Here is a 27,980-nt window from a genome sequence, read left to right as displayed (position 1 = left end):
ATCAACAATGTTGACTCTCCTTTCAAATGAAACCACAGCCGTACTGCTGTACGTTTCCTTTCTGTTGGGCGAGGGTAACTCTATGAATACAGCTGGCTGCTGACAGTGAGTGAGCGTTGAGCACACATATGGCTAATTTTACATATTTAATAGCAGGGCAGAGGTTACTGCAGTCTGTCGGCAAAAAACAAAACAAAAAAAAACTCATTGTCATTTGTATGATCTTGCTTCTTTTAAAAATGTGTAGTATTTACTAGGTAAGTTTACTTTCTGGAGTTTAAATGTTCAGTGTTAGTAGTTTAATCAATTCAGTGTTTTATCTACCTTTACATTTTTAAATAACAGTATTATTGAGTTGAGCAGGCAGCTGTGTTTTACGAGACTCGTGTTGCTGCATTTCCAGGAGGTGTTTTTCTGTTCTGTTGTGAAAAGTTGACTGGATGTTTTCTTTTCTGTCCTAGTCTCTAATTACTGTAAATAATGTATATTGCCATTATAGAGTGTGTCATTTTAAAACCAACAGTCTTTATAAAATACTAATAATCACAAAATACTTTAAGATGGAAGTAAACTTTGATATGAATTTTACTCCGATAAGTATAGTATATTTGAATAGAGGAGTTTCAATGTGACTTTACAAAACACCAGGTCTGAAGAATGCACTTGTCTCCTCCCAACCCACCTGTTGGATGAGCTCCTTGCTACCGGCTCACCCGAGGTTTTGATTATTATTGCCAGGCAGGTTCATCCTGACACAAATCCTGTATATCCTGGGATTTCATGACATATGTTCTTTACACGTGTGTGCTATAGTCTCATGATTCCCATGTAACATGTGTCTGTATGGCTGACCTATATTTACTTACAAATGAATGTCTGAAGCTTTCCATCCCCTCCTCTGACAGGAGTACATTGCAGAAGGGTTTGGATTACTGCAGGAAGGTGCAGAGGACTGACGGATCATGGGAAGGGTATGTTATCTCACACACAACTCCAGTTGCAGTTGTCTAACAATCTGTTTTATAACTTATGATTCACGCGTATGTATGTCTGTGTGTGTGTGACTCTGTCTGTCTGTCTGTCTGTCTGTCTGTCTGTCTGTCTGTCTAGTCTGTCACACTTTAAAGTGTCTCAGTTATCTAGAGCAGGGGCTACGCAGGACGGCTGGTTGAATTGTTTTCTGTGTTCAGTAGAGTACATACAGATTATCCAGTGCAACCGAGTCAGAGTCCCTTTGGATTCCTTTGGATCCTATTTATGTTGGCTTGATTATATTGCTTATTATAGTTTTATCTTGAGATTTAATGTTTTTGATACTGTTGGGATGGGAAGTTAATGGTAACATGATGCACGTTTATAAAAACTTTGCCGAATAGAAAACGAATACCTGTGTTTCCGAAGATATTCCCACTGTTTGGTGTTTTGTCAGTCCCAAACTGTTGTGACATAAATTATATATTAAGTAAATAGAAAAATGTGCAACTGTGGTACCATTCAGTAGAGCGTACATTATCAAGAGGTTCTTGAGCTGAAACCTGCAGACAGAAGGGGTACAGTTTTTAAAATGGTTGAAACCCACTGATCTAGAGAATTACTTGTCCCGTTCCAAAACTTGCAAAGGAAATTGTTGAGTGCATCGCCTGTGTCACAATTACAGTTTTTATATATACAAAACCTCTTATCCAGTTGTAATGAAACTTGATGAGGACATTCTAGTTCAAGTTATTGGGTGCATCAGAATGTGTGGGAATGTCACACTAGAGAACTGCTTATGTAATTGTGATTAATTATTGCAAAGGTCTTTTCATTGGGACTAGCCACAACATTATTTCTCGCCTCCAACTTGTACAAAATGCTGCTGCTAGAATTTTAACTTGGGTCAAGAGGCAAGAGCATATCACCCCTGTGCTGGCATCCTTTCATTGGCTCCCTGTTAGGTTTAGAATAGATTAAGGTGTTGCTGTTAATTTATAAGGCTTTAAATGGTCTAGCTCCTCCAAACCTTAAAGATTTTTTTGAACCCTATGTCCCTAACCGTCTGCTCCGATCACTGGGTGCTGGGGTACTGTCTGTACCTGTTATTCAGAAGAAATTACAATTAGAGAAGCCCCTTCAGCCAATCCCTTCAAACCTAGAGTAAAACCCCATTTTATAGCCTGGCATTCTCATCTAGATGAGCCGATATTCTCCTACATCCATATTGTTCCCACAGGTGCTCTTTAAAACTAGATTAACATTTTTTAAATATATATATTTTTTTACATATTTTACTGCTTTTGTTTTTTATTGTTCTTTTTTACTGTTTTTCTTGTTTTTGTAATATGTATTACACATGTTTTTATCCTTGTAAAGCGCTTTGTGGTAACCTGTTGTGAAAGGCGCTATATAAAAATGATTGATTTGATTAAAAACCATTCTTGAAAAATAAGCTCCTTTTGGTTTTTAAGAATATCATAGGTGGTATATGGAGGCACCCTGTTTGTCTGTCTGTATGCCAAACCTGCATTGTAACATATATGTGCTGTGGGGATTTCTTGGTCATAGAATGCAGTGACTATTCAAACACACATCTTGTCAAATTGTAAATCTTTAGGTAACTTTCTGAGCTTTGAACTGTGGTATGTAGAGCTAGAAGTCTGAAGTTCTGAAGACTCACATTTCATGTTTACTTCCTGTGTTTAACTTCTGTTTGAATTGTGCATTTAATGTATAAGAAGTTCACACACAGGATAGAGTTCAGCACTCTAGAACTTGAACTCCTGCAGTATAAGGCTGCATTTGAAAGTCGTTTCTCAGCGCAGACCTGCTGCGTTACATTGAAATAATACATGGGTTACACTGTAGTTCCCATCCAGTATGGAAAAAATCAGATTGACACGGAATGAAAAGCCATGCTGGTCTGTTTCAAGTCTAAAGGATGCTGCATATTCAGCGGATTCCTTGCATGATACCTCAGCCACGGTGAAGGAGGACACAGACAGCCACTGTGATGTGATCACACTCTGCCAAACCTGCATCTGAGTGGCAACATCGGCCTCTTTCTGTCCGCAAAGCAACAACTGTTTATATTGGGCCTTATTAAACCTGTTTATTTTCTGATTTCTTTTTGTGTTTAAAATGATATTGTGGGGGTACTGTCTCCGAATTGTTGTGCTGAGATGTGAGCTGCTTATTCAGAGTCTCAAGGGACTAATGAAGATGTTTTTATTCTCTCTGTCTCTTATAGGAGCTGGGGAGTGTGCTTTACATACGGAGCCTGGTTTGGGTTGGAAGCCTTTGCCTGCATGGGCCACATCTATCAGAATGGGCAAGTTACTGTTCAGTGAAACTTGGGCCCTATTCACAAAGCTTTAACTAAGTCTGTATTTATGAATGGAACAAAATGTGATACCAAAGAAAAAACAGTGGGTGGGAGATTTTGAGGCCAAAATCATTACTTAGAACTAAGCTCTGTTCTGAATGCCTCGCTTGAAACAGTGTTGGAGTCCGTTCTGAGGTACAGTTGTGTAATACTGGAATTGTAAAAATAGCTGGAAATTAAAAATGGCCACCATTAAGCCAGCGGTCTCTCATGTGCAAATTACTACACGAGAATATCTTGTATGAGTAAGCTGTGTGTGAAAGAGCTGTCCAAAGCTATTAGACCACATGGTTCAAATAAACGATGTACAGAGGAGAGACTTGTGCATGCTGATTCATTTAAGAAATCCCATTGTAAACAATAGGAATTAGATACAGTCGCCACCACTTAGAACGGGCGTGTCTGTGTTAACATGATTCACCTGATGCATGGTATAAACACCCACACAATAACCGGATGTTCAGAATGTCCCCCAATCACCAGTACAGTAATCAAAACAAACAAGCGCGTATGCGGTTAAGAATCTTTATTAAGACACTCATTACACTAATAAAAAAGTTGTATTAAAACCTATGAATTAGGACTGTCAAGCGATTTAAAAAATAAATAAATAAATAAATAAATCTTAATAATCTCGGTTTTAATCGCGTATTAAATTGATTGTTACTACATCCATATTTTTTTTATTTTTTTATTACTGATGCTATTACTATTTATTATTATTATTATTATTATTATTATTATTATTATTATTATTATTATTATCCTTAACTGTAAATAAAATCGTTTAAAAATTATTTATTTAACCAGGAAATGTACCCAATGGCAACGGCAAACGCTATTTGTCCGATATAAATGGCTGCCTGCAATAACCCTGGACGTTGTAAGTGGTGAATACTGTGGTGGGGATGTAGCATTGGTTAACAGTGTGCTGTTCAGAAGCCGACGTGAACCTTTGCAATGTGTTCTTGTCCTTTCAGCTCTGCATGCTGGGAGGTGCAGCAGGCGTGCCAGTTCCTGCTGTCTCGACAGATGCAGGACGGAGGCTGGGGGGAAGACTTTGAATCCTGCGAGCAGCGCAGATATGTCCAGAGTGAGAAGTCGCAGATACACAACACCTGCTGGGCTCTGCTGGGGCTCATGGCTGTCAGGTACAAACAACTCACAATCATTAGCTCCTGTACGTGTGGATTAATGCACAGCCTTTCAAGCCAGTGTTTCAATCTGTCTGTATGTTACAAGTGAAATGCAGATTATTCTCAAATTATTCCTCACAAAACCACTACCTAATTACCAATAATGTCTAGGAAACAGCCCAGACATCCATAATAAAGCCATGTATTTTAATATATGACTATATAGAGACAATTTATTGGCAAGGGAAACATACCTGTTAAGGTAATGGCGAGAGAGGAGTGAGGCAGGAGGGTTATTAAAGGGCCGGCAGCTCGCTGGCGCTACAGCAGGGTCTGTGGGGGAGATTCTGTAAGAAGTCCAGCACTAGACTTGCACGGCACCAGCACCCTTCAGCAGTAGGAGGGGCTGATGGGTTAACGCCATGTAGGGTATTGTACTAGAGAGTGACACGGGAAGGAAACTTCAGTCCTGTCGTGTCAAAATGTTCCTGTCCCATCCCATCCCATCCCATCCCATGAAAGAGTAATCATTTCCAATACTGTCCTGTCAAAATTTTTCCTGTCCCCTCCCGTAAATTCTTTTTTTTTTTTTTTTTTTTTTAATTCCCATCCCGTCCTGTCCTGTCAAAAAAAATCCCGTCCCATCCCATCCCGTGATAAACAGAGATCAACTATTATTTGGAGGTACAGATATTTTTGTATTCATGTATAAAATTAGGGTTTATAGGGTTTTGCAATAAACACTACCGGTATACTACTAGTAATTTGTTTTTAGTTTTTGTTTTTTCAGAAAAAATACAGTGCAAGCACAGGGTCTTTTATAAGCATAATGTGCAATATAATGATGTAATATATAAATTCGGTAATATAAAAACAAATGTTTAGAGTTTTGTGCGGCAGTTTCAGTTTCTAAATCGGTTACTAAGCAACCCGGCTCAGAGATTTTAGTATGTCAATGTCACAATAAACTGTCAGTGAAATACAGTATTACAAACCATTAATTCATTAAAAAAATAAACAACAAAAACATGGTATTAAAATAATATTTCATAAACGTTCAGGGAGTATCCATCATGTATGTATGTATGTATTTATTTATTTATTTATTTATTTATTACAAATCGTAGTATTATACATACCCCTTCAACGTAGCGCCGAAGCAGTATCTCCAAAAAATAGTAGCTGCTACGGCCAAATCACAGCCTTTGACATCTCTGCATTATGATTTGCACATCCTTAATATACTGTACATATGTATATAGAGAGAGATGTGTTAAATATTTGCCAGTAGCAATCCACAGCGTTATTCTGCTAGTATCAATAATATCAATATTGTTAACTAAAGGACTGACATAACTATACAATTATGGGTAATATGAAATATTTGAAGTATCAATCTATGTTAAACGTCAGGGTTTTTATTAACCATTCTGTGTTGCCAAGACGCTGATTCTCTGCGGACATCTGCGGTCCGTCCGCGTTGGTGTTGTCGGAGTCTCTCTCTGTGAACCTTCTGATTCGGAGGCATATGGCTGAAATTGATACGGGAGACAATCCCTGTTTTCTCGCTCTCCGTCAGATCCATCACTACATAATTCACATGCATAAGAGGTGTCTGAAACTGATACAATGAGGCTACTCTCACTTTCACTGTCGCTGTCATCCACACTGGCAGATGCAAGGAGCCTGAGGTCACAGTCTCCTGGCCCCACACCAGGAAATGGAAATCGCCCTCTGTGTATTTCTGGGTATTATTTGATTCATTGTAGCATGATTAAACATAATTTGGTAAAATGAATGTAATTACAGTGCCTTGCAAAAGTATTCAGACCCCTGACCAATTCTCTCATAGTACTGAATTATAAATGGTACATTGAAATTTCGTTCTGTTTGATATTTTATTTTAAAACACTGAAACTCAAAATCAATTATTGTAAGGTGACATTGGTTTTATGTTGGGAAATATTTTTAAGAAAAATAAAAAACTGAAATATCTTGCTTGCATAAGTATTCAACCCCTGTGCTGTGGAAGCTCCCAGTTTACACCGATGAAAGAAATTGCCCTAACGAGGACACAATTACCTTACCATTGGCCTCCACCTGTGAACCATTAAAGTTACTGTCACATTTTCTGGATAAAAACCCAACTGTTGAAGGATCATTGGTCAGGCTGTGAATCTGAAGGAAAATGAAGACCAAAGAGCATTCTACAGAAGTTAGAGATAAAGTAATACAAATGCGTAGATTAGGGAAAGGGTACAAAATAATATCCAAGTGTTTGGATATCCCAGTGAGCACAGTTGGATCAATAATCAGGAAGTGGAAGCTGCATCACACCACCCAGGCACTGCCAAGAAAAGGCTGTCCCTCAAAACTCAGCGCTCAAACAAGGAGGAGACTTGTGAGAGAAGTCACAGAGAGGCCAACAATCACTTTGAAGGAGCTACAGAGTTCAGTGGCTGGGAGTGGAGTAATGGTGCACCAGTCAACCATATCAAGAGCTCTGCATAACACTGGCCTGTATGGGAGGGTGGCAAGAAAGAAGCCGTTACTCAAAAAGTACCATCTGAAAGCATGTCTGGAGTTTGCCAGAAAGCATGAGAGTGACCCAGCTGCGATGTGGGAAAAGGTTTTGTGGTCAGATGAGACCAAGATAGAGCTTTTTGGCCGAAACTCAAAGCGCTATGTGTGGCGCAAACCTAACACTGCTCATGCCTCAAGACACACCATCCCTACAGTGAAGTATGGTGGTGGCAGTATCATGCTGTGAGGATGCTTCTCATCAGCAGGGACTGGGCATCTTGTTAAAATTGAAGGAAGAATGGATGGAGCAAAATACAGGGAAATAGTGCAAGAGAACCTGCTTCAGTCTGCTAAAAAACTGAAGCTTGGGAGGAAATTCACCTTTCAGCAGGACAATGATCCCAAGCACAAGGCCAATGCAACATTGGAGTGGCTCAAGAACAAAAAGGTGAATGTCCTACAGTGGCCCAGTCAAAGTCCTGATCTCAATCCCATTGAGAATCTGTGGCACTATTTGAAAATTGCGGTCCACAAGCGTCGTCCAGCCAACCTGAACAACCTGGAGCAAATCTGCCAAGAAGAATGGGCCAAAATCACTCCGACACTGTGTGCAAAGCTGGTACATACTTACCCCAAAAGACTTAAAGCTGTAATTGCAGCGAAAGGTGGCTCTACCAAATATTAATGTGTGTGGGTTGAATACTTATGCAAGCAAGATATTTCAGTTTTTTATTTTTCTTAAAAATATTTCCCAACATATTCACCTTACAATAATTGATTTTGAGTTTGTGTTTTAAAATAAAATATCAAACAGAACGAAATTTCAATGTACCATTTGTAATTCAGTATTATGAGAGAATTGGTCAGGGGTCTGAATACTTTTGCAAGGTGCTGTATATGTTCAAGTGAGACCTGTTAATATTATTTTGTATGTTTATGGTAACAGTCAAGTTCCATGTCATAGACTCTCTTACGACTTTAAACAGCAAAAAAACACTCTTCCTGTCTGCTGTTGGCAGTGTAGTCCCGTTCCTTCCCATTCCCAGAAGCTTAAATCCTATTCCTGCCCGTCCTGAGAGCTTTATTTTTTTTTATTTCCCGGTCCTGCCCGTTTCCGTGAGCTTCACTCCTGTACCATCCCATCCTGCAAAATTTAACACAATTTTTTTTCCTGTACCGCGGGAATCCCGTCTTCATGTCACTCTCTATTTTGTACTTCATTGTTTCAACATTCTTTGCTATGGATATTTTCCTATCACAAAATTTTAAATATTTTGGCATATTTCTTTTAGAATCATAATTTTAGAATGTGCTTTCAGCATGTGTTGGAAATTGTTTTCTGAATCTTAGTAGGTCTTCTAAGTAAATCTGACTTGAACACATTAAGAATGCAAGTTAAATTAAATTGAAGCAACTAAAAAATAGTTCTATTCAAAACATGTCATTGAACTATTATTAAACATAAACAACCTCCTTCATTTGTGTTAACATGAAATATACATCTTATGTAAAATTCAATAAACAAAAGCAACGCCCTTGCTAATCGCACATATAATTTGTGATCTGTCACTCTGATTGCTCACCCTATTGTTTTGCAGGTACCCTGACGTTGGTGTGATCGAGCGAGGGATACAGGTGCTTGTTAACAGACAGCAGTCTAATGGAGACTGGCCACAGGTAATCAAAACACAACTTTGTTGTTTCACAGTTTTCACATTTTTCACAGATTGCATAGATGGATCAAATTTAAAAATGAATAAATACAATTTTATTTTTAACATCCGTTTTCAACCTAATGAATGTGGAGCCGATGTGAATGCCATGCCAATCCTGATTTAAAGTGGAATTGTAAAACATAATCCCTCTAACAGTTAAGACTGGGTCAGAACCCAAACGTCTTATAGCTGTGGGTTTACTGTAACTTTCTTCTCTGCCCACTCCAGCATTAAACAGTAAATGACCTGTTTCTGTCATTAAAGAGTTCTGACACATTCTCTCTCTTCTCCCTCCTGTAGGAAAACATTGCTGGTGTTTTTAACAAAAGTTGTGCTATCAGCTACACTTCGTACCGCAATGTGTTTCCAATATGGACGCTAGGACGGTTTGGACGCTGGTACCCCACTAGCCCATTGGCAGGAAAACTGAAAATGTGAACAAATGGACTCTTCGTGAAAGACTGACAGTGCTTGACTATATTGTTCTTCTGAAAATACAATATCTTCCAAGCTCCTTACAAAATCTTTCTTTGGTTTTTTTTTTTTTTTTTTTTTTTTTAATTTAGTCGTCGCCAATTATTTTTACCCCGGTTTTCACCCCAATTTAGCATGCCCAATTATTATCTGTATCCCCGGCTCACCGCTCGCAACCCCCCCCGCCGACTTCGGGAAACGGAGGCTGGAATACGCGTCCTCCGAAACGTGCTCCTTCCAAGCCGTCATTTTTCGCACTGCAGATCCACAGCAACGCCACCAGACCTATAGTGCCGGAGGACAACACAGATCTGGCGGCTCCGCTGCAGAGCCACAGGTGCCCTATCGGCCACAGGGGTCGCTGATGATTCCCCTGCCGACCTAAGCCCTCCCTACCCGGGCAGCGCTCAGCCAATTGTGCGCCGCCCCCTAGGAACTCTCGGTCACGGTCAGCTGTGACATAGCCTGGATTCGAACCTGCGATCTCCAGGCTATAGGGCACATCCTGCGAGGAGCGCCTTTACTGGATGCGCCACTCGGGAACCCCTTTCTTTGGTTAAATTAATTTGAATAACAAGTAATAAATATTTACAAAATATAGTGAATTGTATTTTTGTGATCATTGTTTGCAATGCTTTGTAAAATAAGGGACTGTGTAAAGGAAAGACACGCTTTGTATGATATTATAATAATTTAATAAACTGACTGGCACCGCACTGATTGATAAGAAAGCAGAGTATTGTCACTTCATTTGACTGACTTCATCAGTCCAGGATATTTTGTGTGCTAATGTCTGTGATTTATTTAAGAAGCATATTGCAGGAGCAGTGCTCTTGTAGTTGCGTTTTTATAATTTCTGGATACCGCTGTTCACAATATGCTTTGTGTGTGCTACCCTGTGTGAGCTACCCTGTGTGAGCTACCCTGTGTGAGCTACCCTGTGTGAGCTACGCTGTGTGAGCTCCCTGTGTGAACTACCCTGTGTGAGCTCCCCTGTGTGAGCTATGCTGTGAGAGCTCCCTGTGTGAGCTACCCTGTGGGAGCCTTCGTTCTGCAGCGATATAACCTGCTTGACTTTTTTGAGGATGCAATATTGACAATGGATAATTGCAAAGCATACGACATGGTTTATTTAGATTTCCAGAAAGCTTTTGACAAAGTCCCGCATAAAAGATTAATTCTCAAACTGAACGCAGTAGGGATTCAAGGAAATGCATGCGCATGGATTAGGGAATGGTTAACATGTAGAAAACAGAAAGTACTGATTAGAGGAGAAACCTCAAAATGGAGCGAGGTAACCAGTGGTGTACCACAGGGATCAGTATTAGGTCCTCTGCTATTCTAATCTACATTAATGATTTAGATTCTGGTATAGTAAGCAAACTTGTTAAATTTGCAGACGACACAAAAATAGGAGGAGTGGCAAACACTGTTGCAGCAGCAAAGGTCATTCACAATGATCTAGACAGCATTCAGAACTGGGCAGACACATGGCAAATGACATTTAATAGAGAAAAGTATAAAGTATTGCATGCAGGCAATAAAAATGTGCATTATAAATATCATATGGGAGATAGTGAAATTGAAGAAGGGAACTATGAAAAAGAACTAGGAGTTTATGTTGACTCAGAAATGTCTTCATCTAGACAATGTGGGGAAGCTATAAAAAAAAAAGGCCAACAAGATGCTTGGATATATTGTGAGAAGGGAAGTAATGTTAAAACTTTACAATGCATTAGTAAGACCTCACCTAGAATATTGTGTTCAGTTCTGGTCTTTATGACCATGTAGTGTGTGAGAAATACACTCTCAACTTGATTAGACAAAAGTGGCAGTACATATAACCTCACATTAAGTGTCCTCTATTGATGACATCAGCTGAAATGTATGTCTCCATTATGACATCACAATAAACATGTTAGTAAACTGAGAGATCCAGTAATGAAACAATAACTAATACAATGGCTTATGTTATGATTGGGGTAGTTCTAAACTGATATAATGATGGCTGAGCACACAGCCAGGCTGGAAAGGGATAAAGTGAGGTTACTGGCTGAAAATGAACAGTTAAAAAGGCAGATTAAACTGATGAAAGAAAACCAGGAATTAAGAAAACTGCTCTCGCACAGTTACAGCGAAATACAGAAAACTGAAGATAAATACAGTAAGGCGACAAACCAGACTGCCTTTAACAACTTCCAAGCAGCTCCATTGGGAGGACATGGTAAGATAAGAAGAAGCACCATTCTGTATGTGCACAGTGTAGCGCGCACGGGGGTAGGGGTCAGGGCTGGTAGGTGACGCAATCAAAACATGAAGACATAAGCCCGATATCTGCTCCTGCAAGAGAGCCCAGCTCTTTTGTACAGTGATATCGGCGCTATGCTTCAGAGTGGGAGGTCCCGGGTGCAGCCTCTACCTGTGAGAAACACCTGCCTGCGGGAACCGCGGATCGCCACAATGTTAGCAGAAACGCAGACATCCAGAGTAATGACTAATACACGTACTGGTGATATGTTAAGGACTCATTATACCAAGTTGTCATGTTTTAATAGTTTGTATTTGTTGTTGGTTATTTAACTAAAATGTGTTCTTCTTTTGCTATGGCTGCTGTTTTTGTCTTACCGGGAACACCTAGTAAATTAGATCTTTGTCTCGATGGCCACAAATTAACTAAATTAAACTGAAATGCAAAACATTTTTGAACTATCAACAATGTGCTCTTCTCCCCATTTTTTTTAGAAGCTCCACTTCCAGGGGATTCATTGGGAGATTATTCCTTCATTTTGTTGTTTCATTGTCATTTGTACTTCACACTGTCCAGTAGTTCATACCAGCTCAAAATACACTACATTGTATGAAAAAAAGTTTAAGAGATAAAATGTAAGTATTAATTAATATTTTTTGAAGATGCAAGCCCACTTTTTTTGTTTTAAAAAATTAATGAACAAGCGCTGTATGTATGTGAAGGTCACAACCGAGTTTACAGTAACATACGATCTGTGTTCATTTATATGCTCGCTCAGCTGCAAAATACAAATCTCATCCGCAAACCTACATATACGTCAATGCTGCGTGCATACACAACCAAACAATTTAGACTCGCAGGTTTGTATTTCCACTGCATGACATACTGCATTTTTAAAGGCAATAAAGGAAGTGCCTAACCAAATGTGTTTTTACATTAATGTTCAAGATTTCACTGACTTTTGTTCAAATTCATGATTTTCACGATTTCTGACAAAATCGTATCCTTAATCCTCATGAGGTATGTTCACTTTCAACTCGGTGAACGTCAAATGTAGTAGTCATTAGAGGCCGCTAGAGGGTGCAAAACAAACAGTGTTGAAAACCCGTAATAGTCACAGTTTAATAGAGACAGAGTTAGGGTTAAGGGGTGGGTCCTATTAGATTTAGGAATAAGTTGCATATGACGTGGCGCGGACTGAAGTTGCGCGTGGACAAATAAATGGTGGTGTTAGTAATTGTAAATGAGGTAAGCTGAATCAGGTGGAGTTGACGTTTAGCTCAATTAGGCTAGTTCCGTTGAAGAGGAAAATAGAAACGTTTAAAAATATTTGCCAAAGATATTCCGTTTAAGGATAGTTTTTTTTTTTTTTCTAGAGTTGGTTATTTTTTTATTGTTTGTTTGTTTGTTTTAGGTGCTTAAAAAAAAAAGCTGGGCGAGCGCAAAGAGAGCCGTAGTTGTATGTATCATATGGCAGGCCCGGCGTTATGGGCGGGCCTTAGGGTGCCTGGCCTCCCCAGTTTCAGATTCTAAATATAACAAATCTATGAGAAATCATTAAGCAAATCAAATTAAACTAAAGCACAATAATAATAATAATAATTTAAAAATGGCTAGTTGCTTCTGGTGTTTGGAAACCCCTTCGTAGGGCTGCCTTGTCGGATTGTTTACACGAGCGTCTGCTTTTTATATTCAGTATTGAATAGTCAGTTGAAAGTAAGCATTATATGTACACTCGTTACTTTACAGTAATTTGGCGTGTGTGGGAATCTGTGTTTATTGCAATCTCTGTAGAGGGCCTGCTCACTGTATGATTGTATTCGTTTTAATACTGTTGCTCAGACATCACGTCGTTGCTAATGCGGGAATAATAATAATTAAAAAACAAACAAACAAAAAAAACTTTTACGGATAGAGCTGTGGTAATTCGTGCTGTGTGGATAGTTCATAGTGTTGCGCTGTCATGTGATTTATTTATTTATGTGTTTATTGTCATCACAGTGAAGTAAAATAGTAGAGAATAGCTAATTGATTTGTCTTTTCCAAAATGAGCCCGCCCTAAATAAGTGGATCACATCGGTGTTTTCATCTACTAACAGACAAAGGATTCTGGCCGATATCTTTCAGGAGTTTTAAAAAAAAAAAACATCTTTAATCAGATCTGTGCATTTTGTACACCCCATTCTCATCTGTAACGCTATTTCTGAATCTGAAAAGCAGCAGGTGGTCAATGAGTGACATCGGTAAGTGGACAGCAATGTAAATTGCACGTCTCAGTTGTTCTTTCACACTGTTTTTCGGAACGTCACTGAAATGCCCTCTGGTTTCTATATATCTGTCCAAAGTTGACATGTTCAGAATCGAAGCATGTGCCCGTTTATGCTATCAGTTTCCGTGTGAGATACTAAATCACTGTAGTGAGCTTGCATGGTTTGTTTGTAGTAATGGCAATAAGCTCTTGTATCGTTGCCAAGTACTTTTGCTGACCAGTCTTTAAACTGCACATCCTTTTCCCCATTCAGGTCTGTATTTTTCTGCATATTTAGACCACTAACCCATTTTGAATAATATTTAACACTAACGTTTAAAACAAAAAAGTATTTTTACAGTTTTACATGACTTTGTAAACGTCGTCGGAAATCTTGCTCCTCCACCCTGATTAAAGCTTCCATCACTAAATGGCTGACGAGCGATGACTGCGCCTGCGCCCACTTTCTCTATTGATTCCGCGCCATAACAGAGAAATAAACATTTACAATAACATTTTCAGAGATTCTAATTTAAAATTAATAAAACAACAACTCATTTAAATTCCTTTTAAACTTGTGACAAATAAAAATAACGTATTTAGTTTTATTTAATAATAAACAAGATCCCCGCTCAAATTCATGTGGTGTCAGTCATGTGTAAGAATATCCATATTCACGATTTGCACCTGATGTCACAAGTCACGTGCCTGCAGCTTGTCGGCCATTTTGGACGTCAAAAACCTTCAGACGGCATATTGACAGCCTGTTTACCAGTGTTTAAAAAAACAGAAATAGAATAAATACGTTGTAGTATGGGCTCTCCTCTGTACCACAAACAAGTTTTATAAATGTAAAATATGCGTTACACAGATAAATTAATTAAATAGTTTAAGAATTTCCTCGTTGATGTGTAAAATAACCTTGTTAAAACGTGATCTGGATGCCGTTGCGTTGTGCAGCCACATCAATAACAAAAAGGTTAATTCAAGGTAAGGAGCAAATAAATAAATACATAAATAAATAATGAATTGCCCGAGCTAAATTACACTTATTAGCTTTCACTTGAGTCTGGTGGCCCTGAATCTTTTAGCACTTTAATGCAAGGGAAATAGGCAGACTTGCTATCAGTATGGTTGTCACCTGGCCCCACAATCCCGGGACACTTTGAGACAGAACGGGATTTTAAACTTGCTGCTAAATTGAAATAAATGAACGTGTTAATTAGCCCGACACCTCTGCTAAAATGAATCCTATTACTGAATTACTGTGCACAGCAAACAAGTCATTTTAATCAGTTCAACATACTGCCTCCGAACAGCTGAGCAATGTTACTGATTGAGAGAGTAATTGTACGTTTTAGCGATTTATTATTAACAAACAGAAAGTACGTGACTTTTACGTATTAGTGTCTGCAAATAAATAAATTAAATATTATTATAATTAATAATAATGAAATACATGAACAGTAATATATTGTATTCATTATTATTATAATTATACCATTGTTTGCCGTGCATGGTAATTAAGCACCATCATTAATTTGATCGAAGGTATCGGAGCTAATTAACACGTTCTTTTCTCTCAGTTAAGTAGTCTTTTTAAAATCCTGTTCTGTCTCTGTGTCCCGGGATTGTGGGGCCAGGTGGCAACCCTATCAGTAAGCAATATTATTTTCATTTGTATTTTAAATAAAGCGCACACCCTCAGAAAGGCAGGATTCTTACACAACAATGTCACCCTATAATTCGTATAACTTAAAAACATAACAAAACTACAACAAAAACCTCCAAATTCTTCTTTGTAATTCTGGTCTTTTATTTCCTTTGGCTATATTAGTGCTGTCACTGTCATTGCTAGTTTATCAAGTGAAATTGAGACGTGATTACCTTAGCCATGATAAGATGATGGATGCGTCCCCCTGGTATTAGCCACTGATGCAAACATGTCCATCCATCCTGATACGAAATACAGGTATGCATCAAGGCTTGGAAAAACTGTGGAAATGGTTAATCAATTCACGTTGACTTTACCCTTTTCCCATTAAAAAATAAAACATACTCCAAAAATACTAATAAATACATTTCCCAGTGCTGCTGGGCAATGTCCCGCCTTCTTGACTTGTATCTATCATTGATTCGTTCTGAATACTTTAAATCTGCCCCAACTACTGAGTGACAGGACATTCCTACATGTCTATTGTAGACTCCGCTTGCGAGATGTAAAACGAGAGTACAATCAGGATGGAAGCTTGTTAGCGGGATTTAAAGCTGTATTACAGTTAAGATACGGAGGATTTAAAACAGAGTTGTGGTGAAATGTACAAAAATGCCTCCACACAAAAACCCCAGAAGAATGTGCCTGTGACGACCATAGGGATTTCGTTGTGGAAGACATCAATGGAAAGAAGGTACAACTTAAGTGTGCAAGTACTGTCGAGTTACTACTATACATATTTTGACCGAAAAAAAAACGCATTTTGGAAAGTAACCAAAAACACAAATTTCATACAGTATATAAAAAACGAAAGCCCCGAAAAAAACAATTTACAGAAAACTCGAAAATAGCTAAAAATAAGCACCAAAAAATACAATTAATAAAATCCGAAAAACAGAAGCCCTATATATAATCTAATCCTCTGATACGGGAATATATTTTTTAATCTTTTAAAAAAAAAAAAAAGTTTAATTTAATCTTTAATTAATTTATTTTACTGGAATGCTACTTTCAATAAACAAAATCATGTTCCAATTCCTGGGCTGCAGGCACATCATCTGGGAGCTGGGAGGTAGACAGGGATGTCCTGGGCTGCAGGACATCATCTGGGAGCTGGGAGGTAGACAGGGATGTCCTGGGCTGCAGGACATCATCTGGGAGCTGGGAGGTAGACAGGGATGTCCTGGGCTGCAGGCACATCATCTGGGAGCTGGGAGGTAGACAGGGATGTCCTGGGCTGCAGGCACGTCATCTGGGAGCTGGGAGGTAGACAGGGATGTCCTGGGCTGCAGGCACATCATCTGGAAGCTGGGAGGTAGACTGGTGTCCTTGGCTGCAGGCCGATCATGATCCACCGACACATCATCCAGGTGCTTGGAGATAGAAGGGTGACGCTAAGACTTATTATGGTGTAAGATGATTATAATGAACAACCTTTAGCTTGGCAGTTGGGTTGGTCATGTTGATGACTTTGCAAATACAGTTTATTGTGAAAAAGTGCAGTGTTGTCCAGGTTAGTGCTGGCCTTTGGTGACAGCTCCAGATCATTTTTGATCAGTATTGCTTAGACACGACAAAAACAAAACACACACTCACGATTAAAGTACACGTTCTCCTTCTGGTTCGGCTTTAAACATACAAAAGAAAAGAGAACAAAATATGTCAGAGTACATAAGCAAAGTCTCAATATTTAACTTTTATATTAAAAAATAGAACGCTTTTAACACCAGTGAAAAAAAGATACTGGCTAGCTGTGAAAATACGATTAAGTAAATAGTGCCACTAGGAAATGTACCTTTTGTCTTTTGTCTGGACACTTGGCACTTCTTTTCTCGCACCAGTGTCTTTATATCTGGCTGTATATCCTTAACTGTGACCACTTGCAACACAGCAGCCAAGTGTTCATCCATAAGCCTTGATCTGTGCTTTGGTTTGTTAAGGTTCATTGTTGAGAAGAACTGCTTGCAAATGTAAGTGCTTCCAAATAAACTCAGGGTTTTGCAAAAAAAATCTGCCAATTTGGGGAACTTGTTGACTGGAACATACTGGTAGAAATCTTGCTGTGGCACGTTGTTGAATTTATCCTTGAAAATTGATCAGCTCCATTTGAAGATCTGGTGGGGCTGTTGTCACACATTACAGGGAAATGGGTTTGCAAATAATTGACAGATGTTTCGATGAGACTGGAAGTCTTGAAATCGACAGTCAAATTATTTTATCAGGTTTGCTAGTTTTTCACAGCAGCGCTTGTAGTCTTCATCATCAAATTAATCTCTGTGCAACTCTTGAATCTCTCGGCATGCAGTGAAGTGAACAAAATTTCTGTTTGAGGTCTTACTAATGCATTGTAAAGTTTTAACATTACTTCCCTTGATTTAAATTCAACACTTCTCAAAATATATCCAAGCATCTTGTTGGCCTTTTTTATAGCTTCCCCACATTGTCTAGATGAAGACATTTCTGAGTCACACAAGTGAAAGAACACTGCACGGGCTGTTGTGGTACCGGACGGTGCTGGTGCGGCTGCGGCTCGGTGTGGTACCGAGGCTACCACAACCCAGTACTGTGCGTGGACGGTACCAGTGAACAAAGCATGGGCCGATGCGGCTTGGTATGGTGCACGGGCAACCGCAGTGGTATCAGACGGGGCTGGAAGCAATCGCACAGACCACTGGCAACAACAGCGGGTACCGCAGCAGAGCCTGTATGTACCCGCTTGATAGCCTGAGCTAAACAGCCAGCGTGGTGCTAAACAAACGCTGTGGCATGAACACAGAGACAAGCTCCAGGTCGTGACAATCTCAGTAGCGCACTACTGCATTACCATGGAGCCAGTTTTCTGATAATCATGCCTGGGTTCCACCAGTGCACGCAGTGCAATACAAACATCCCGCCAGAGGACCGGCATACACTTTTGTTTGTCCTGCCTGGGGATTGAGCATGTGTCTTAAGCCGTGAAGGATCACTCTTTTTATGAGTTCTAAGACGGCGTGAAGGATCGCTCTTTTTATGAGTTCTGAGACGGCGTGAAGGATCGCTCTTTTTATGAGTTCTGAGACGGCGTGAAGGATCGGTCTTTTTATGAGTTCTGAGACTACGTGAAGGATCGCTCTTTTTACAAGTTCTGCTCTGCCCTCACAAGACGTTCGGTTGAGAGGTGGCAGGTGTGCCTGATAAAGGAGCCCTCAGATTCTCTCACCCTGGCTCAAAGGTCACTCTCTCCCTCTGTGGAGCAAAGAGGCTAGAAGCTCCTCTTCATCTTCATCCTCGTCCTCTTCCTCTCCACCCCCGCTCAAGAGAAAGAGGAGCAGAGGGACAGGGTGGCAGGCGAGCTCTGCGCAGCAGTCTTTGTTGACTAGCCTGTTGGATACGCACACTGCTCCATCTGCCCCCCTTGCTCCGGTTCCACTGATGGAACAGCAGGTTGAGGACGTAACTGTCTGACAGCAGGACGACTCTGTGTCTCTTGCATCCTCAAAGGAGCCTAATGAGGATGGAGCAGGAACTGGAACTCGGAAACTTTCTCAGTTCCCGTTCGCTTTTCGGTGGAGCTCACAACCCTGTTAAAGCGTGCCACAGCAGCGCTACACGTGCCCTGGCCTGAGCAGAGCGAGTCCAGCCGGTCGATATTGGATGGACCCTCGGCTCCAGCTATGCAGACCTCCGGTCCACCCGGACTTTCTGCATGAGGTCCTGTGGGCTTCCCTCCTTGATGCTCCTGTCACTCCAGGCCATACTTTTGTCCCGGCAGTGGACGAGCTCTTGAAGAGGTCGCAGTAGGTCAGAGTCCACCAAGGAGCTGGCTTGCCTGCTGCCAAAGAAAGCGCCACAAGTCAGCAGACCTGCGTCTCAATGGCAACCCGTGCCGCAGTGGCGCCCCAGACCCCAACAGCCCCCTATGGGGCAGCCGGCTGTCCCTCGCGTCAGAGGCGCCCCGTCCAACAGGGGACATCCAGTGCTTGAAATGGGGCGGTACTCACTGGTATGGAGTACCGCCACTTCTCAATTTCAAATATTTGAGTCCCGCCACTTCTGAATTTAAAACATTTGAGTCGCACTGTGGCGCTTATCACTGACTATCTGCCTGTTTTCTTTTCCAAACTGTCAGCTGCATTTATGTGACTTTCTAGTTACTTTGTTTTCCCAGCAGCAGCTGCATTACAAAACAACTGCAACTCCCAGAGTGTATTGCAAAACAGAGCAGGGGAATTTATTTTGAATGGTCCAGGTCAAGTCACGATTAGACGCAGTACTGATTAGATGAGATGAGCTGGACAGGGAGAGAGGGAAAGAGAGACAGCTGGACAGGGAGACACATAGAAATGGAAACAGAGAGAGAGAGAGAGTTGTGCAGGGAGACAGAGATAGAGGTGGAAAGGGAGCCTGAGAGTACTGTGAGTACCGCCATATTTTTTTTTTCCATTTCAAGCACCGAAAATGCTACCGATGTGCCTGGAGAAGATCAGGCGAGACCGGGCCAGGGTGCTCTTAGTAATAGAAATAGAAATGTATCCATTACAATCTTCAGTCGCTGTGTACATTACACGCAGCAGGCTGAAGAAGAAAAAAATTGACTGCCGCTGTTCAACCATCATCACAGAGCCTAGTCTCTCTCAGGAGGGGCAGAGACTGTTGTGATGACGTTGCCAGTCACTTTGTTACAGCTTTGGTAAGTGTCAGGATTTTCAGGTAAACAAAGTTAACCCACTATGTAATGGATACATTTCTTTTTCAGGGAACCAGGGTTATGATAATAACCTAACGTTCTGTCAATTTTCTTTCTATGATTTCAAGGCGAATAAACCTGGCTTGTTTTGTGCTGATGTCATATTCATACCTTCTGTAGATACTATTTCCATCAGCACAGCGATTGCCCAAATGTTCGCAAAGTACCAGCTAACATGGGAATATGTGGCTTCAACTCGTACAGATTCTGCTTCATCATACATGCCAGGGACATTAAACTTAATCAGGAACCAGAACTGCTATGCATCCTATTCCACATGTAAAGTGTGTATACTGATTTGTAAAATACAATTTGACAGTTCTAGAAAGTTAGAGATGTGGGCTTGTGGCAATGTGCCCCGCCCCTGTGTGCATTTGTTGTACGTTGCGTGTGGTGTGTTAATGTCGGAGTATAGATATGGCTGCACAGGATATAAATGGGTGTGTGCAGCACGAGTTATTTAAAATGTATAATTGTATTTAGGCACGGAATTGCACTTCACTTCACGTGCATTTAAAGTATTTAATATGTGAGCATGAGGTTGCACATAATTAATTCAAGTGAATAATTAATTAGGAATTGAATCCCGGCACAACAGTATATATAGATGCACGTTTCACTCACTCGAGGTTGTGTGTTCGGTGAGTGGAGAACGGGTGTGGAGAGGATGTAAAATAAACGGTAATAAAAAGAATAATAATAATAATAATAATAATAATAATAATAATAATAACTGTTTAGACTCACCGTGTTTGTTTGTCTGTCTGTCCACTGTTTGTTTAGTGTTAATCTGTTTTGTTTGTCTATTTATTTTGGCCTCCAGTGCCGTGTCCTGTTTTCTGTTTAAAACCTTTTGTTTGTTTATTAAACGCACTGAGCGCAGCCATTGTGTCTCAGCTTCAAGCCCAGTACCGTCTGTCTGTGTGTTTCTTTCTGGCCTGAAGTCCTCCCTGCAGCTAGCCTGTCACACGTGGTTGTCGGAAGCGGGATAACAACGCCCCCCAGACTCAGGCCGGAAAGAGTAATGCAGAGGGAAAAAAAATACAAAAATGGAAAGCTGGAGAGACGGCTGCAGTGAGCTGGAGTACCAAGGCTGGTGCCTTGCTTGCGGGGTATACGGGCACACAGTGGTTGTCTGCCCTTTCCGGGACGAGGAGGAGGAACCGGCCCAGGAGAGGAAGGTAGGGAGAAGGACCAGGAACAGAATGGGGAAAAGAAAGCTGCAGCAACAGCAGGAGGAGGTCGGGAGTGATGGCTGGGAGGTTTTTTTTAAAGAACCTCGCAGCGGAGTTGTGCCCTGGCTGTGGGGCTTATGGGCACACTAGCCATATGCCCCACGCAGTATGAAGAGGAGGAACTAGCATCCAGACGGGAGGACCGTGAGCGTCCAGCGCCCAGACGGGGACCGCGAGTGTCCAGCGCCCAGACGGGGACCGCGAGCGTCCAGCGCCCAGACGGGGGGACCGCGGGAATCCAAAGCCAGAGAGGCAGCTGTTCCCATCTCCACCAGCAGAGCAAGAATGCCTGCTGTCTCCATCTCCAGCAGCAGAGAAAAAATGCCTGCTGTCCCCATCTCCACCAGCAGAGGGAAAATGCCTGCTGTCTCCATCTCCACCAGCAGAGGGAAAATGCCTGCTGTCCCCATCTCCACCAGCAGAGGGAGAATGCCTGCTGGGTCCACTTCTACCAGCAGAGGGTGAATGCCTGCTGGGTCCACTTCCACCAGCAGAGGGTGAATGCCTGCTGGTATCACTTCCCCCACCGTCGCCATCACGAGGAGAGGAGCCTGCTGTCCTCATCACAACCAGCAGAGGAAGAATGCCTGCTGGTTTCCCCATCACAACCAGCAGAGGAAGAATGCCTGCTGTCCCCATCACAACCAGCAGAGGAAGAATGCCTGCTGGTGTCCCCATCACAACCACCAGAGGAAGAATGCCTGCTGGTTTCCCCATCACAACCAGCAGAGGAAGAATGCCTGCTGGTTTCCCCTTCTGAGAGGGAGAGCCGCACCAGTCCCCTGCAAGTGAGGTAGAGCCGCACCAGTCCCCTGCAAGTGAGGTAGAGCCGCACCAGTCCTCTGCAAGAGAGGGAGAGTCGCACCAGTACCCTGCAAGAGCAGGAGACTACACGCTGCTCCTGCCTCCGTCGCCAGGAGACTACACGCTGCTCCCACCTCCGTCGCCAGGAGACTACACGCTGCTCCCGCCTCCGTCGCCAGGAGACTACACGCTGCTCCCGCCTCCGTCGCCAGGAGACTACACGCTGCTCCCGCCTCCGTCGCCAGGAGACTACACGCTGCTCCCGCCTCCGTCGCCAGGAGACTACACGCTGCTCCCGCCTCCGTCGCCAGGAGACTACACGCTGCTTCTGCCTCCGTCGCTAGGAGACTACACGCTGCTTCTGCCTCCACCGGCGGGAGCAGAGCAGCAGGAGCTGCCTCTGCCTCCACCACCTCAACTGCTTCCACCTGGAGCAGAGCAGCAGCAGCTGCCTCTGCCTCCACCACCTCAACTGCTTCCACCAGGAGGAGAGCAGCAGGAGCTGCCTCTGCCTCTGCCACCTCCAGGAGCAGAGCTGCCTCTGCCTCCACCTCCTTCACCACCTGGAGCAGAGCAGCAGAAGCTGCCTCTGCCTCCACCACCTCAACCGCTTCCACCAGGAGGAGAGCAGCAGGAGCTGCCTCTGCCTCCACCACTTCCAGGAGCAGAGCAGCAGGAGCTGCCTCTGCTCCACCACCTCCAACAGCAGAGGGTAAATACCTGCTGGTTCCGCCTTCACCGCTGTGGGAAGATTGCTTGCCGCTCACACCAGAGGAGCTGCAGCTGAGTTTTGCACCGCCCAAGGATGCCTGCCTCGCACCGCCCAAGGATGCCTGCCTCGCACCGCCCAAGGATGCCTGCCTCGCACCGCCCAAGGATGCCAGCCTCACTTCGCCCGGGGCTGCCTGTTGCTCCGCATCGCCTGGGGCTGCCTGTTGCTCTGCATTGCCTGGGGCTGCCTGTTGCTCCGCATCGCCTGGGGCTGCCTGTTGCTCCGCTTTGCCTGGGGCTGCCTGTGGCTCCGCATCGCCTGGGGCTGCCTGTTGCTCCGCATCGCAGCAGGAAGTACTGTGGCTGGAACCCCACCAAGGGGAGCTGCCGGACACAAAGAAGGGGGAGGAGGTCAGGAGACCACCCCCCAAGCAGCCTTTCCTCTGCCAGGACTGCCCCGGCTGAAGGAGTCAGCCTGGGTGCTGTCAGCACGTCTGCTGACAGCATGGCCAGTAGCAGCCTGGCTACTGGCAACATTGCCACCCATGAACCCCTTGAAGTCCCTGTTCTTGGCTCGGAACTTTAAGCGAGACTTTTGGTATTTTAAGGGGGCAAGTGGTCGTTGAGGCCATGTGTGCTGCGCAGTGTGCCCCGCCCCTGTGTGCATTTCTGTGTTGTATGTTGCGTGTGGTGTGTTAATGTCGGTGTATAGATATGACTGCACGGGATATAAATGGGTGTGTGCAGCACGAGTTATTTAAAATGTATTTAAGTGCATGGGATTGCACTTCACGTGCATTTAAAGTATTTAACATGTGAGCACGAGGTTGCACATAATTAATTCACGTGCTGGGATTCAAGTGAATTAATTAGTAATTGAATCCTGGCACAACAGTATATATAGATGCACGTTTCACTAACTCGGGGTTGTATGTTCGGTGAGTGGAGAACGGGTGTGGAGAGGAGGTAAAATAAACGATAATAAAAAGAATAATAATAATAACTGTTTAGACTCACCGTGTTTGTTTGTCTGTCCGTCCACTGTTTGTTTAGTGTTAATCCGTTTTGTTTGTCTAGCCAGAACTTTTTTTTTAAATGTAAAACTACAGTACAGGCTATGCAAAACTATAGCAAGCTGCTTAGTATTATTGTATCTGGAAACAGTGACATGCAGAATACATGTTAGTGACTTTATCTGAGTTCAAACGTGGCACTAATACATGTTGTACATTTAAAAACGTGTGCACATATTTTAAACATACTAAAAAATGCCAGATGAACATGTGCTTTCTAGTAATGACAGAGTCAGAAATACAGAATGTATTAATTGTGAAAATGAACAATACTCAATGTAGCCTTAAACTACCAGTAAAGAAGATGCCAACAGCAATTTCTGGAATGAAAATGGTCTGATCCAAATTAGCACATATTTAAGGACTTGTGGTAATGTGCTTATCTGTCTTCATTAACAACTCCTTCTTGTCAGTCCAATAGTAAATTTGACATTTTATACTGCTTAACAATGCATCATCTTAACAAATTATGATGTAATCATGCTTAGAACATAAGAAGAAGAACATAAGAAAGTTTATAAACGAGAGGAGGCCATTCAGCCCATTTTGCTTGTTTGGTTGTTAGTAGCTTATTGATCCCAGAATCTCATCAAGCAGCTTCTTGAAGGATCCCAGGGTGTCACTTCAACAACATTACTGGGGAGTTGGTTCCAGACCCTCACAATTCTCTGTGTAAAAAAGTGCCTCCTATTTTCTGTTCTGAATGCCCCTTTATCTAATCTCCATTTTATGACCCCTGGTCCTTTTTTCTTTTTTCAAGTCAAAGAAGTCCCCCGGGTTGACATTGTCTATACCTTTTAGGATTTTGAATGTTTGAATCAGATCGCCGCGTAGTCTTCTTTGTTCAAGACTGAATAGATTCAATTCTTCTGCATACGACATGCCTTTTAAACCTGGGATAATTCTGGTTGCTCTTCTTTGCATTCTTTCTAGAGCAGCAATATCCTTTTTGTAACGAGGTGACCAGAACTGAACACAATGTTCTAGGTGAGGTCTTACTAATGCATTGAAGGTGAGGTCTTACTAATGTAGTCATATTTTTGTGAGCTATAGCATTAAACATCACCATTTTACTGTAGTTAAGTCATTGTGAAAACACAGTAAACAAATCGGTCAACTCGAATGGCAAGTGTCCGAAAGTCAGTCCCGCCAAAGCTGTAATCTGTTTTTGTATTATCACGATGAAGGTGAACCACAGACCCTCCCAGCGCACGCTGGAGGAGCTGCGCTTTGTGACAGATCACCTGCAGCTGTCCAAATTTAATGAACAGGTCTTTGACTACCCCAGGAGGTGGATTAGCTAGTACAGTATTAGCTAATCAGTCGCACTCGGAGACTCGGTCAGGTCAGTGTGAACCAAACAGGTTGTGAGTCCTACTTCAGTGCACACTCAACACCGCTCTGAAGTGCCAGTGTGAAAACAGTACTGGATATCATGGTTTGCTTCCAAACTAAAGGCTGTTCAACAATACTACCCTTTCCTTCTTCAAGAATTGTAGGCTACTGTACATTCTAAATGTAATTCCCATGTCTATACAGCAACAGTAAGAGCAATACAACATGTTTCTTTCACTTTCCAAACACAAGTATCCCTGCTAAGTACTTTATCATTATTTGTCACATGATTTCTGTTGCATTATAATAATCTGTAAAGGCTGTAAATATGTGTCCCTGTTTCTCTAGCAGATTTTGCAAACAACAAGCAATCAGGATTGCGTAACATAGGACAAGTTCAAAGCTGTTCCTCTTCTGAAGATTTTAAAGTATCAGATTTTTCTGTCTAGATCTAGTTATTATTCATGTCTACAATTACGTCTGCAGGTGTTTTAAAAACACTTGCGACCAGTGCAGTTATGTGAAAGGTATTTTTGAAACACTTTTGAGACAGTGCAGTTATGTGAAAGGTATTTTAAAGCCTATGCATTTAGTGGCTGATACATAATGTTCTTTTACAAACACAGCTCCAAAACCTTCCATGGGGTCCTTGAAAATGAGTGGGATATGCAAGATACAGCAGACTCAAGACCATCTCCACAGCCCAACATTCAAAGACTTCCTCTCCACATCGCTGACAATGGGAACGCATGACCAAGCCAAGGACCCCTCCCAGTACAGCACTGTGGAAACACACCCTGCTTTAAAGAATCAAGTCCAGAAACAATGCAGCCTGCACAGCCCAGTCTCAGATAAGGACATGACCACCAAACAGGCTGTCAATGGGAAAAAGCGCTCAAAAAACAAGGTCTCATTTTTAGATGGTAATAAAGGGAAAGGTGATGGTGCTGCTGAGGACAGAAAGATGCAGTGCTTCTACAATCATGGTAAGATTCACTTTGTAGCATATCTACTTGACTTCACTTTATGTACAATTCTCATTGAGCATTGTGAAGTACTGGATGATGGTTTACAGTCCCAAACACAAAAGGTACAATACAATTTGTAATCCTGGTGCACAAAATTGTGCTCTCCAGTGAGGGTTGTGCTGGCTCCGTGGCAAAAAACAAACACGTTATCCCAAAAAACAAACTCCGGCCGTAGATTAATTTTCAGCGCAAGGCTTGGTACTGACGTAGCTGCTTCCCCTTTGTACCACAGAACTCCTCCCTGCAATCAACCCGTCGCCATGGTTTCTCCAATCCTTGTCTGCCCCATAGCTGATTGCAATAGAGTCCTTCCGGGTACGTGCAGCTACGCACTCCCCTAATATGGTCACCTTCCAGTTTCCACCTACCTTCGAGGCTGCCCATCTAGGAGGAAGCATACCACCAGCCTTATACAGCGCCCCTTCTGGTCGGGAGGGAGATTTACAGCTCGAATTCCTTCGCTCTCTGTCACACGGGTTGGAAGCAATACATTAGAGAAGCAAGTATAATAGATTCTAAGGCGACAAGCAGCTTTTGTAAAAACGTGTAGAGATGGCTCTTTATAACTTAACTGAAGTAATTCCCTTCTGATAAGTTAGTCTAGCCTGTGGTTAGAAAAATAACGTGAATGAGGAAATTGAATGACCCTGTGGTAGGGTGTCCCACCCCTGTGTGTATGCATGCACATGGATTAGGGAGTGGTTAACATGTAGAAAACAGAAAGTACTGATTACAGGAGAAGCCTCAAAATGTAATGAGGTAACCAGTGGAGTACCACAGGGATCAGTACTAGGTCCTCTGCTCTTCCTAATCTACATTAATGACTTAGATTCTGGTATAGTAATCAAACTTGTTAAATTTGCAGACGACACAGAAATAGGAGGAGTGGCAAACACTTGCAGCAGCAAAGATCATTCAAAATGATCTAGACAGCATTCAGAACTGGGCAGACACATGGCAAATGACATTTAATAGAGAAAAGTGTAAGGTACTGCACGCAGGTAATACAAATGTGCACTATAAGTATCATATGGGAGTGTGACGGGGAGCCCCGCCCCTATATATATTGTGCGCTATTTTTGTAGTTTATTTGTATTGTTATTATTATTATTAGTAGTAGTAGTAGTAGTGTTTTGTGCGGAAACGCCGGTCTCAAAGTGTAGCTGGTGTGGATGTGGTTGAATCCCCATCCCTGCAAAGCTTGTGGGAATGTGGCTGGAGCCTTAAGAAGGTATTGTTTAATAGGTAATTAAGGCTACAGCCACAGGCATAAAAGACCCACTCCAAGCTCATTATAAGAAGGGTGTTCGAGAGTGGAGAACGAGTGAGGAGTTAGGAGGTAAAATTATTAAAATAGCCATTGCGCCAATGCCCCGCTGAAATAGAAAATGTCCCGCTGAATTTCTCTTAATGCGCCCATGTGTCCCCCTTCCCAGAACACACGCAATACCAATAGGCAGTAAATTAATGCATTTTATATTAACATGACATGTCTGATGACAGGCTGATCTTTTTTTACTTGTTTGTTTACACTTGCGTTTTCATAATTAAACTCCCGTGCCATTAATTCTCCAGTCCAGTAGAATGCGCTCGCACCCTCCCTGGTTACAGTCAGTTTCACAGTAAAGCCTGGACTACATCATGGCTTG

General features: G+C 42.2%; 2 protein-coding genes across 7 annotated transcripts in view; both read left to right on the top strand.

Annotated features, from left to right (window-relative positions):
- Positions 1 to 9,934, top strand: part of lss (lanosterol synthase (2,3-oxidosqualene-lanosterol cyclase)) — a 63,991-nt gene extending 54,057 nt beyond the window's left edge. For all 3 annotated transcript variants that reach the window (XM_034000142.2, XM_034000132.3, XM_059031978.1), the window contains 5 exons: positions 906 to 971; positions 3,227 to 3,307; positions 4,342 to 4,512; positions 8,619 to 8,697; positions 9,036 to 9,934. In XM_034000142.2, coding sequence (XP_033856033.1) covers positions 906 to 971; positions 3,227 to 3,307; positions 4,342 to 4,512; positions 8,619 to 8,697; positions 9,036 to 9,173 — 535 coding nt within the window. In that variant the 3' untranslated portion in view covers positions 9,174 to 9,934. The remainder of the gene's footprint in view (positions 1 to 905; positions 972 to 3,226; positions 3,308 to 4,341; positions 4,513 to 8,618; positions 8,698 to 9,035) is intronic.
- A 2,654-nt stretch (positions 9,935 to 12,588) lies between these two features.
- The window catches only part of LOC117414065 (speriolin-like protein), a 53,405-nt gene continuing 38,013 nt past the window's right edge, over positions 12,589 to 27,980 (top strand). The window contains exons 1-2 of one of the 4 annotated variants that reach the window (XM_034023729.3): positions 12,589 to 12,705; positions 25,930 to 26,289. In XM_034023729.3, coding sequence (XP_033879620.2) covers positions 25,944 to 26,289 — 346 coding nt within the window. In that variant the 5' untranslated portion in view covers positions 12,589 to 12,705; positions 25,930 to 25,943. The other 3 variants (XM_059031976.1, XM_059031975.1, XM_059031977.1) reach the window with 3 other exon arrangements.

Source organism: Acipenser ruthenus, chromosome 10, assembly GCF_902713425.1.
Source record: "Acipenser ruthenus chromosome 10, fAciRut3.2 maternal haplotype, whole genome shotgun sequence".
Taxonomy (NCBI): domain Eukaryota; kingdom Metazoa; phylum Chordata; class Actinopteri; order Acipenseriformes; family Acipenseridae; genus Acipenser; species Acipenser ruthenus.
Note: the sequence above shows the minus strand (reverse complement) of the source record. Positions and strands in the feature narration are given on the sequence as shown.